This window comes from Macrobrachium rosenbergii, chromosome 8, assembly GCF_040412425.1.
Source record: "Macrobrachium rosenbergii isolate ZJJX-2024 chromosome 8, ASM4041242v1, whole genome shotgun sequence".
Taxonomy (NCBI): domain Eukaryota; kingdom Metazoa; phylum Arthropoda; class Malacostraca; order Decapoda; family Palaemonidae; genus Macrobrachium; species Macrobrachium rosenbergii.
This window is the reverse complement of record NC_089748.1, coordinates 52013508-52026758: the sequence shown is the minus strand read 5'-3', so window position 1 is coordinate 52026758 and position 13251 is coordinate 52013508. Positions and strand designations below refer to the sequence as shown.

Sequence of the window (13251 nt, the reverse complement as noted above, 5' to 3'; positions counted from 1 at the left end):
TCTTGATAATTCTAACTATAGCTTGTTACTTCATCGATAGAAACTTTAGGAGTAGCAATGTTAAACAGTGATCATTTAATCTTTTGAAGCTTCTGCTACTAAAGCTTGAAATATCCAGGTTATCAAATTTACATCTTTCTTAATAATTCTAACCATAACTCGTTACTCTATCAATAGAAACTTTAGGAATAGAAATGTTGTGAAACCGTGATCTTTTAATCTTTTGAAGCTTCTTCTGCTGAAACTTGAAATATTCAGTTTATCAAATTTACACCTTTCTTAATAAGTCTGAGCTGTAATTTTTTTTTATTAAGTTCACATGCTAATTCTCCTTCATTCTCAGGTCGACAAGCTACGCGAAGAACTGGAACGCTCCCAGGCCACGGTGGGCAAAGCCCAGATTGCTCAAGAGAAAACCCAGGCATCCCTCGACAAAGTTCAGTCCGAACTCGACCAACTTCAAGAGAGATACGAGAGACAGACGGCGGAGGTCAGACGGGTAAGTCGTTCATTCTTCCTCTCTAAATGACCCTGAACTCATAAGATAAAAACTGAAGAGAATAGTTAGGATCACGTCTAGAACGAACGACTTGTACATACTACTTCCCTTCTCTGGTCAGCATTCTTTGTTTTCTAGTATTCGTACTCATGTCAGTGGTCCGAAGGGTGTTTGCTATGATTTGGTTGTTAGATGTGAATTCTCTCAACCAGTATGCATGCAAAGTATATACCGGAATGTTTTTATATATATACTGTATACTTTTTAATCTGAATTATGTGTGTATGTGCACTTACATGCATATACATGGGTACACAAACAGTACTATATATACACACATGCACACTTACATATATCTGCTGTGTATATGTACCTTCGTGAATATATATGTTTTATATTGCATATATGTATCTATTTTAGCTTAAGTCTTTATATATACATAATGAGTATACTAATGTTTCTTTTCTTTAGTGTAGAAGTTTGATGATGAAAATCTAGAATGAAAGATAACTACCAAAAAGTTGTTGTCGTGTAAATTTTAAGAAGCACATGTATGTATGTATGTATGTATATGTATGTATATATATATATATATATATATATATATATATATATATATATATATATATATATATATATATATATTGTATATGCTTATGTTCTCTGGGACGTTGATATGAAGTTAGGTACAAATCTACCATTTTGCAATTTAGGGAAGCAACACTCTCCGAATTGTCACGACGTGGAAATCACTTAAACACTGATATTTGCAAAGAAGGTTCTCTGTTATTCTTTATGTAGCGACTGTGCACATTTGAAGAATTGGCTGTGGAACTAAGTACTATTAAGCAATAAAATAGGATATTTTGCTTATTACAAAAAATGAGAAATCCATCTTTTTGTCATATCTCTCCAGTGCTATCAATCATTACATACATCTTAAATGACAGGAACTAAAGTAAGTCAAGAGTTGTTTTGAATCATATAAAGCTAACGTGAGTTGATTTTATTACAGCGAATAGTTTTGACAAATTACATTTCTTAAAATTTGCAACTCAGTGACCATAGGATAAAAATGAGAGAGAGAGAGAGAGAGAGAGAGAGAGAGAGAGAGAGAGAGAGAGAGAGAGATATATGAATGCGGACTGAAACACAGTAAGGTGCGAGAGAAATGGCTTTATGATTTCCAGGGAAGATTCAGAGGACCAAAGGTGACGTGTGTTGGTAAGACTTTCTAATGCGAATTTGAAAATAGAAACTTATTAGCTTCAGCTTCTAGTGTAACTTACAACTCTCTCTCTCTCTCTCTCTCTCTCTCTCTCTCTCTCTCTCTCTCTCTCTCTCTCTCTCTCTCTCTCTCTCTCTCTCTGCAGGCTGTAGACAGATTATAATGCATGAATATAAAGGTTAGAGAATATATACATTATTGGGGTACAAACAAGTAAACATTGCCTACTATGGCTTAAAGGCTGTTAAGAAATCTTCTCTTCGTAAATTTAAGCTTTTAGGCAAATAAGAAAGTATGAGTTAAACTATAGATGCGGATTCTCCAAGTCCAGAGATCCACACTAATGTTTTTATTCCCCCATAACCCCTCATATAGATAATTTCTAAAAAATAAAAAAATAAAATAAAAAAATTAAGCTTGTGGGAATTAAAAAAAAAAAAAAAAACTTCTGCATCCAGACGGGAAATACATCCATCCCGATCACTACGAATAAAGAATCACAGGGAGACACACAATTGATTGGGACAACAATCATGAAATTAAAGCTCCCGACTCCTGACTTCCCATCTAAAACCGGAACATTCCGAAAGACCACATCAGCGTCAAAACTTGAGTCCTTAATCTCATGTTTGTGATGTATTGAGGTGCCCAGTTATTTCATTGGTCATAACTTTCGCCTTTCTTGAATTTTATATTCCAGCTGAATAAGGTCTTGTTGTCTTGTAGTATATGGTACTTTTGGGGTCACGTCTCCAATATCAATCCGTTACTTTCATATAAAGAGCAATTTAATTTTGCATAGCATGACATTCATAACTATCCCAGGTAATGTTGACATCTAATTTGCAAATAAAATAATCCTTAACAAGTTTGCCTAACAAGTGACAGTCACCCCGTCGTAATGTTAGTTGTGCATTGCGAGAAGTATTCCTTACTACTTTTAATAGTAGTAATAAAGCATCCTAGCCCAGTCAGCATGCTATCATCCATCTAGATGACCAGAGTAGTAATGCTAATATTGGGTAGAGTATCTTTTAGCAGGTATTCTTGAAGCAGGAAAGAATACTATAACTCTTTCCATCTCGCTACTAATGTAGCCCAGTAGTTGGCTGAGATATTCCTCTCAGGTATGTCGAAAATACTCCTTTCTGGTTTTAGAAACGCCTTTAGTAATTGCAAGCTTGTAGCGAAGTCGAGAATGTTTTCATTTGCTAAGCGAACACTGGAATTACAAGATCTTCGTGAACTATGTCTGTTCATATTGCCAGTATTCTCTGATGCGTGCGTCTGACTGACTTTGGTGGATTAGGATTTGAGAGAGAGAGAGAGAGAGAGAGAGAGAGAGAGGTTAGTTTTTACAAATCCATTACGTGTTCCTGACAGCTTTCCTCGTATTCTTAAGTTTTTCTTTATAGATTTCACTAAATTGTCAGTCTGCAATGCTTGCATTATTCTTTCTTTGTCGAAGGCCTCAACAGAGTCTGTTTCAAATGTACTGCAATATTATTAAGTAGGAAAGGATACCACTGACTGCTCAGTCTGAGCTTCGGCCTGCCAAGTGTTTAAAAGGCATAAACATTCACTTTGATGGAATTCCTTCTACTTTCCTTTTACAAATTAGTCAGATGGAATTCCTTCTACTTTCCTTTTACAAATTATTCAGATGGAATTCCTTCTACTTTCCTTTTACAAATTGCTCAGATGGAATTCCTTCTACTTTCCTTTTACAAATTGCTCAGATGGAATTCCTTCTACTTTCAACACAAATTGTCAGATGGAATTCCTCTTCACTTTCCCTTTACAAATTGGTCAGGTGGAATTCTTCTACTTTCCTTTTACAAATTGGTCAGATGGAATTCCTTCTACTTTCCTTTTACAAATTGGTCAGATGGAATTCCTTCTACTTTCCTTTTACAAATTTGTCAGATGGAATTCCTTCTACTTTCCTTTAACAAATTGGTCAGATGGAATTCCTGCTACTACTTTCCTTTTACAAATTGGTCAGGTGGAATTCCTGCTACTACTTTCCTTTTACAAATTGGTCAGATGGAATTCCTTCTACTCTCCTTTTACAAATTGGTCAGTCGGTGTTAGTTTACCAAAAGGCAGTCCGTATCCTAGTTAGGAGTCCACTTTGTATGTGATTATATTAGAACTTGTCTTGTCCAAAGTTCCCATGAGTTTATCGATATGGATAAAGTTACGTGTGTTGTATAAAACAAATTCTCCGAATGATGATCATCTTATAATGTCAGTAAATATTAGTGGTAGATCTTATAAAAAAAGTAAGTTCGTATCAGCCAGGAAAGATTATGTGGATAAAAAAAGGCAATGTATTTTAACTCGATTTTGCCCTCTATTAATTGTATGGCAGGGAACCTATATTTAAGATCCAGTACAAGACCGATTATTCAGTGAAGTCTCTCTCTCTCTCTCTCTCTCTCTCTCTCTCTCTCTCTCTCTCTCTCTCTCTCTCTCTCTCTCAACATTTGTACTATCCATGTTTCTAATAATCTGTTTGAGAGAGAGAGAGAGAGAGAGAGAGAGAGAGAGAAGCTTCGTGTATGGTAAAGTAGTATACTTTGTAGGTAATGACCTCAGACTGACATCAAGTATATCCTAGAATCGCCTGCTTGTATTTTGCCTGGTCATGAACTGTAAATACACTTTAACCAAAAACTACAGTAAACGTTACATCTTTACTATTAAAGACCACTCTTAGCGTAGTGTTTTATACCAAACCCCCTCATTCATTCTAATGACAAACTATATATATATATCTCCTAGTGGTTTCTAACTTTAAAAAAAAAAAAGAATGAGAGAAAAATCCAGCTTTAACATTGAATGGCACGGTTGGTGTGCTGTCCTGGTGTTTCTGTGGCGCTATGTAAACGTGGCAACGGAAATGGCAAGTCGAGCACTAATTCTGTCTGGCCTCTTCCATCCAATGCTGCCTAGAAGGAAATATGTGTGACGTGCGTCGCCCCTAGAAGCCGCTCATATACAGAAGTAACTGTCTGTCTGTAGCTCAGAATTCCCCCCCTCCCAGTCTCTCTCCCCCGCCCCAATTTTTGTCACACGCCCCCTTACCTCCCATCACCACCTTTTATATATATACATGCAGTGGACAGGGGCAAAGCTCTAATGAGGGGTTTCACTTCTTGGTTTCATCGATTAGGGTGAGGCAAATGGGGTACAAGTCGAATGTGTGTTTTGATCTTCTAAATCAGATGAGATTTTACCTGTCAATCATTTTTGCTGACTGTATGGGTAACCATTAAGACTGATGTCCTAATGTAATGGGTACAAGGCTGCAAAACAGCTTCTTTACTGATAGTGACACTTGATATGGAGTAATCCCATAATAAATAAAAAATTATTTCTGTTTACCAAGTTTCTTTGAGCTTAAATTTGCCCACTCTCTACCTGCTGGTTTTTCAAAGGCCCCGTTAATCGCATGCGGCCTTCCCCCCCCCTACCCCCCCACGGAATCTAAATCTTCTTATGGCATGAATCAGAGAATTTAATTAGGCCCTCACCCAAGGCATGACCACAATAAGTAATGATAAGAAATTTGAAGAATATAAATGAATGTATATATTTATATATATATATGTATATATATTATATGTATTATATATACATATATATAATATATAACATATACATATATATGTATGTAAGTATATACTGTACATATATATGTATATATATCTACATATATATATTATGTATATATTATATATATATAAATTATATATATATATATATATATATATATATATATATATATATATATATATATATATGTATATATATACAAAGCAGATACATATTACAGAAAAGAGTAAACATAGATGGAAATAAGTGTACCCAGCTAAATGCAGTAAAAATTATTTGACCACTTACAAGTTTGATATGTCCTGCATGCTCCCTGTGGCGATAGTTTTCGAAGTGTTTTGAAATAGTTCAGTAGAATTTTTTCTTTTAGGGAGATAGGACATTGTAATTTTTTTTTATGGCTTCTAGGCATTCTTCATCTGCAGCAAATGGATTGTATATGAAGCTGTTCGGAAAAATTATTTTGAGAAGGTTTTTTTTTTTTTTAGAAAAGTATTCGTTCACAGCCGTACACATACACATTTACACATTTTTTTAATACACGGATACATATAAGAAAGAACCGTCCTGTGGTTTACTTATGGATAAAGTGTTCATGTTGTCAGTATTTGCATATTTATGTATACCTAGAAATGTGTGTATGTACATACAAAACCATACACTTACTCAATAATGTTTTATATTATATTATATATATATATATATATATATATATATATATATATATATATATATATATATATATATATATATATATATATATATATATATATATATATATATGCCTATCAGTCATACCCCATAATCAATGTAAAGAAGAATTTTTATAGTCACACCCTCCAGTATGAGACATTAGATTCATAAATAATGACATACATATATATTTATACATTACTGTATGAAAGGAGTAAAAATATTTGTGCTGGAAGCGAAGCATGTTTTAGAAAGTGCAGCCAGGAGAGTGACATGTTTGGTGCAGAAGTTGATCTGCGAAAAATGCATATTGCGTCTCTATATCAGTGTAATATCTCTATAGATGGAATGATTCGAGAATTCGCCGATTTAGGTGCAAAGGTGTGGGATAAGAAAATTATGTATGTATATATATATATATATATATATATATATATATATATATATATATATATATATATATATATATATATATATGCATATATATATGTATGTATGTATGTTGCCTGTATGCATTGATAATGATTGTGTCAGACAAGTACCTTTATACCGAACTCACATTAGCAGACTGTTCGTGAATAAGGCTAAATACTTGGGTAGATCATATTCTTTCGTTAATATGTTTCAAGCTTTCTTGTGTTGTGTTTTACATCCAATCTAGATTAAGGGTTCTACTTAAATACTTGTTCTGTTTAGTTAGTTACTACAACTTAAGAGTTTTCTCAATTTTTTTTTATCATACTGACGTAGAGATCATGTAAGAAAAGGGCATTCAGCGGATATTTTTTATGGTATTCATTTTTATTTTGGGGGTAGGCGACAGTAAGGAACCTAATAAAACTGGCATGTTAACCTGTAGGAGTGAAAAGTTTGAAATATGGAGGACATTGGTCAGTTTGTGCGTGAGGTAGATTGCCTTTATATTTCAGACTTTTGTATGTATGTATATATGTATGTATGTATTTACACTGATACTCACAAATACATCTAGAAACAGATTTAGAGAGATAGCCACAGAAATTCCACTAAGTCTCCAGTATTTATGTGTTTATACATTCCAATTTCGAAGACGTTTGGCAGGTGACGAGATGTGTATGCATTCTTCCATGTGGGAGTCTTTGTGTTCGTTTCTCCACGTTATTTTCACGTGATTAATTTGGCTTTGTATAATCATATATTTTTGGTTATATTTATATAATTTTTATGCTTATGATTTAGAAATATCGTCAAGTTCAGTTGTTTATCAAAAGCGTCTGTCATGATGTGTATTGCTGCTTGGATTTTGGCTGTGATTTGGGGCCGTTGTGTCGAAATAACATATGGTGCTTCTCTCCGTATAATTTTACTTGTCTTTTATTAAAGACAAATCTGGCTTCTAGCAGCTATTTTATCAGTGAATACAACCGGAATTATATTCAGGTAATCTGCAGAAAGGAGAAAGGTCGGGACTGGATGTCTGATTTATTACCAAATGAATTTAGGTAATGTCAGTTTTGGAAATGTGTAACAGCTGTAGTCGCTACTATATGTTATAAAAAATGAAGTTCATGTGTAAAAATAATTAAATAGCGAGAAGAATAAATAGATAGAAGATTTTAAAGTAATATAAGGCAGTGATCATTGTAAGAATGTGGTTCGTATAATGTCTGTTTACGCAACTTTTTTTATTTCTGAAACAAAACAAGGAAATAAGGTGCCACCAGGTGACTATAATGTTGTTAGTGCATCTAGCCTTTTTAATACGCATAGGAGATAAATGTACTATTTAACATTTAAGAAAAAACACTTAAAGGTTGTTCTTTTTTTTTCTAGGATTCGTTATTGAACAACTTTCGAAACGAAAGTTTTTCAAGATGTGATCATTTTGTTGGTTAAAGTGAGTTTCAGGCAGTTTGGGGCCTGAGCTCCCAAATTTACCCCGGTAGTTCAAACATCTTTAAAAGTAAAACGAATAGGCATAAGTTGGTTTTTTGTTTGGGTGAGAGAAAAGTATTCTTGGCAGTAGTTTTTGAAACTGTGATTCCGTTAAATCCAACTTATTTAATTTCAAAGTCACAAATGTCTCTGCTCACTTGATTGTAATATTGTAGTAGAGTAAGTTGTCTAAATATGGCAAAATCTGCCACTCATGTTTATGTTACTCTCCAGATATAGTAAGATATAGATATGATTAATTTTTAATACACTTTATTTCATGTTTTGTTGATTACATTGGAAGCTTACTCAAAATGCCGGTGGCAACCTCTGAGAAGAATCACTTCTTTCATGGTCCTGCATAAAAGCTGGTTCTTTTGTGTTTTGTGTCAATTGATAATTCGGTGTTGGTTTCATTTTAAAGCATATTCATTAAAAGTCCCTTAAATTAGAACCCACTTGACCTATAGGAACGAGTTGACCCGTAGATACAATTGTACTCTTCCCTGGGTGTTCTGCTGAATGCTTCATTTCTCTCTTCTGACTTTTTACTAGATTAGGTAGATTTCCACAATCTTCTTTTAGAGCAACCCGCAGCCAGTGCATGCGAACTTAAATAATATTCATTTTCTGTACGTTTGTCAGTTTTATACAAAATTGCAGTTTCGTATCAAGTGTTGTTTTTTCCCCCGGAAAGATGTAAATAGTATTTTACATCGACACTTACACTAACACTCAATATTTTGAAGACACTGAAGTACTTCCTCAAGTAATATTGATCGTAAAAAGTTCCTTTTATACTCTTGATTTTTTGTTTTTGTTTTGTCCTCTAGGCATTGCCTTGTTTTTTTTTTTAAAGAATTCGTGCAGATTTCTGTGCCTTGTCGAATGACACCCGATTCTCTAAATGAGGAATTATGAATTCGTGTTTGACAGGTCCAGGCTGAGCGAGAGAAACACTCCTATGACTACGAGCAGATCCAGAGTCAGCTCGACAAGGCTCACGGCCAGAGCGCGAGACTCAACAAGGAGAGGGAGGCTCTTCAGCAGGAGGCTGACAGACTCCGTGAGAAATACGACAAGGCTCAGGTAAGTTGGGAAGGATTCAGCCGAGCCTTTGGGGCGCCCCTACCCAAAATCAGCTCTGCCTGAGCAGTCCAAAGCATGTCATGAGTGTTTACGCTATTTAGGGGATTAGTTGAATACCTTAAGTTTATCAATTAAGAGTTTATCCATGTTTGCTTTGTTGCACTTATTAGTTAACCATTAGTTGCAGGTTGAAGGAGTTGTTTGTTTTCTATGGTTTGTCGAACAAAACCATATTCTGTTTACTGTTGTCACCTTCTGTCTCTTTCTTTGCTATAGCTGAACTGGAATCTTTGTGCATCAAGCTTTGCAAAGCCTGTCATATGATTCAGAAAGACAAAATTGTTTTTAATGATGCAACGAGAGAACATATGTCCTTTATGCTAAAATAAAAATGAAAAATGGAGCAGCGGCGGGCAGCCTCCGACGCCCTACCTTCCCTCTCTCCTCCTCCCGCCTCTGAAGGCCCGCCTGGCTAACGCGAGAGCCGGTTCTCCCTCAGACACAGATGGCCCGCATGCAGAAAGAACGAGAAACGGCCGCTTCAGAGGTGGAATCGCTGAGCGAGAAGGTGGACTTGTTGCAGGCGCAGTTGGGCAAGGCTCAAAGGGATCGAGAAAACGCTTTCGGGGACCTGGAACTCTTGAAGGAGAAGTACGAGAAGACCTCGGCTCAGACGCAGAAAGTCATGGTGGGTGCTGCTGCTACTACAGCCAGGGAGGGAGGGTTGGATCAGATTACTGCAACACAGAATCTGATGTCATGCTCTTCTTGTTGCTGTTCCTCTGTCTCTTGTTGTCTCTTTCTATCTCTCTCTCTCTCTCTTTCGTTCCTGTCACTTTCGTCAAACACCTTCCTCCCAGTGTCTTGAGTCCCCTTTTCAACACTCATGACTACCTTCTTCGTACATTTCCTTTACCTCGAGTGTATTGAGTAAAACTCCAGTTCCTCTGTGGGTTTTGAAAACTGTTTTGGAAAAATCTTTCACGACATAAAACAAAACATGTTTTTCTGCTTGATATGAATTACAAAGTATGCCTTCAGTACTGTTTTGTCTAGTAAATTTTTCAAATGCAAACCTCCACATCATCCTTAAGCAAAGAGTGGAATAAGATATTGTTATCACTGCCATTGTCTCTCGTATAATTCTTCGCCGAATGTAAAAGGTCGCCCAGATTACGGAAACAAGAATCAATTATTCACTCCTTATCTCCCAGGGAATCAGAGCTGTTTTTGCAAGATTTACTGCAAGCTAAATTTAGTCTTTAAAAATTCATACCTCACTGATATCGTTGCCAAGAATATGAAATTGTGATCATTAGTTAGGAGAAAAATTACTCCATTTGCAAAGTGATACATACAGATTATTCAACAAACGTTCCTATTGCAAAGTGGTATGCCAAGAAAGAACCATAACTTTTGTTAGTAGAAAAGTTGCAGTAATGGCATCCAGTAGCATCACGTGAATGTCCTTCTTTTAGTTTCGATTTATTTTTTGCTATTTAATTCTAATATCATTCATCAACTTAAGCCTAGTGTGCATGGAATGGTAACATATATACCTAAGGTACTGTAACACTTAAGGAATACTAATCTATGGATAAGGCATGACGGTTCCTAGGTCATTCTTAATTGAAAGGTGGCTTGAGGAATCTTGTGTGATCTCTGTATTACTTGGCTTTGCTTCTGCAATGTTTCTACTGCCATCAGCTTAAAGCATTTCTCACTTTTGGATAACCAAATCTGAAAATTCATTCAAGATGACGTATCTTTGCTTGGGGATTCCAGGAGGCTGGAAAATGTGCATACCATATTCCAGTGCTGTTATGGATTTCCAGAGTTTTTTCAGTGTACAGGTAGATCGGTTTTTCAGGTACACGAGTTTTGTCAATTTTTTATCTAGGTATCAAAGTATTATATATCCCTTTTTTTTTTTTTTGCTTTTTGCAGAGTTTAAAAGTTTATGCCATTTTTAAGAGGTAATCATTTTTTGCATGGAAATTCCCAACAATCAGACAGACTCTGCACTTGAAATACAACTTAACCCTTTGCATTTCTCCTTATGCATTTCATTCCTTCTTGAATTTCTTCTTTATAGAACCTTTCCCTTACTTCTTAAAGAAAGAATGTTTACATAGCCCTTGGTATGGTTTTTCTCTCTTTTTCTGATTTCTTATCTAAGCATCTTTATTCCTCTTAATTTAAGGACTCATGTATATTATTTTTGTTTATTAACTGGTAAGGTACGAGTAAACCTTTATATCTCTTAACACAATGACGTGTATAAGTTTAGTTACATGGTAGGTGATTATTCCTAAGCTGGCGAAGTGGGTATATACATTCTCTAATTCCTTATTTGATATGGGACAACTGCATAACTGGTCAAAGTGGTGTGCATGTGAAGTGACTCACGCAATAGTTTGCGCTTGATTCTGCACCCACTGTGCAATTATTGTTTGGTCAACTTTCACTTCACGGTATGGTAGCCTTACTATTGCAGTGTTGTACATGAAGTATTAAGTTGGTATAGTATATGTCTTAGTTTCTGGAAAGCAAGTCAGGTTGTAGAGCTTGAGTTGATGTGTATCGCTATAACTGCATCCATATACGGTAAATTAATTAAATTTTAAATGTTTCTTTTCGAAGATTTACCAACAACATATTAAAAGAATCCTTTAAAACATAAATATTCGTAGATGAAGCCTTAGTTGTTGTTTTAATCACAATCACTAATCGTATCTGTTTGTGTGTTGTATTAAACTTCAACGAGTGATAAGACTTAATATTTCAATGTCAAGTGCAGGCTGTTGTATCAATAAAATTCGTCATATGTATAACTAGAAAATCATTTTATTACATTGTGTCATGTTGAAATTAGTTAAAAAAGTATTACTCAACTCAATGTTTTCTTGATTGAATGTGTTGTCTAAAAAATACATAAGATTTTCAACTCTTAATGAGATCATTAACTCGATTTTTTTTTAACTCATGAGATCAGGTCTTACAGTGCTAAATATTTTCACCCCCTTCTTCAAATCCCAGTTTCATGAATTCGCTGCAACCCCATCTCTTCTGCTCAGCATTTTCATATCGTTTTCACCCCATTTTTTCAACTTCCGTGTTACCAAATATTTCCATTCTGTCAATTTAGCTCTCGTGTTGTTATGACTTTGTCACCCCCATCGTTTTTTTTTTCCAGATTCTATTGTATCAGATTTTTGCGTCTCATTTCGTGTAATTCACTTCAAGTTCCTCTTCCGCCCATCATTTCAGTGCATAAATTCTATGGTATATTCACCTAGTTGTTACCATTGATGTGTTATCGGGTTTTCGTCACAACTTTCAATTTTCTTGTTATCAGGTCCTCTCCCGCCCTTAAGACAATTCAGTACCTTAAAACCAGTGAATATAAGCAAAATAAAAAAAAGTAAATTCATCAGTTTAATTCCGAAGGTCAGTTCTTGCATTTCAACAAAGACATCAAAGGAGGTCTTGGCTAAATCTAGTAACATTATTTTCTTTTGAATTTACTAGATTGATTTAAATTCATGATGTTGATAGAGTTACTGATGAGTTTATCATGCAAAGACAATAATCACTGTAGAACTTTTCATTCCTCTCAAGGCTGTGTGAAGCTCTTTTAACAGAGAAAGGAAGTTGGTTACTTGATAAAATGGTGAAATATTTAAAGATCCAAGTCCTGAAAGTCCGAGAGATAAGAAAGCCCCCAATTTTTTTTCCTGTTTTTTGCCTGATTAATTATCGAAGGTTATATGTTAAAGAACTTGGATAATGTGAGCTCAAATACTTATCTTTTCTGTCACTTCTGGTTTTCTGGTATGAAATTTAAACAAAAATGTCACTAGATTTAGGTTCGATAGCTACTTATTAAAGTAAATATTAAATATACATAACGACAAAGAATAAAGAAGTGAAATATGGCACCAAGAGTTAACGGAGATATATGGGAAAATTATCTTTGAATATAAACCGCCCATATTATCTAATAAGTTGCCTCAGTCGCTAAATAAAAATGCATAAACTTTGAACTATTTAAAAGAAAGTGGACGTGTTAAAAAACAGTTATTACGCGTAGGACAAGTAATTCAAGAATAAACTGCAACTGAAATCAATCTGTGCCAGCTAGGTGGATTACGTAGGTGGAGGACCTCCAAAAATAAAATAAAAATTAAATTAATACTCTTCACTT

The 13251-nt window shown here is 34.9% G+C and overlaps 1 protein-coding gene across 1 annotated transcript in view; it reads left to right on the top strand.

Moving 5' to 3' along the window:
• Positions 1 to 13251, top strand: part of LOC136840854 (trichohyalin-like) — a 505698-nt gene that overhangs the window by 465354 nt on the left and 27093 nt on the right. The window contains 3 exon segments of the mRNA XM_067107799.1: positions 344 to 499; positions 8892 to 9044; positions 9544 to 9732. Of these exon segments, the coding sequence (XP_066963900.1) occupies positions 344 to 499; positions 8892 to 9044; positions 9544 to 9732 (498 nt within the window).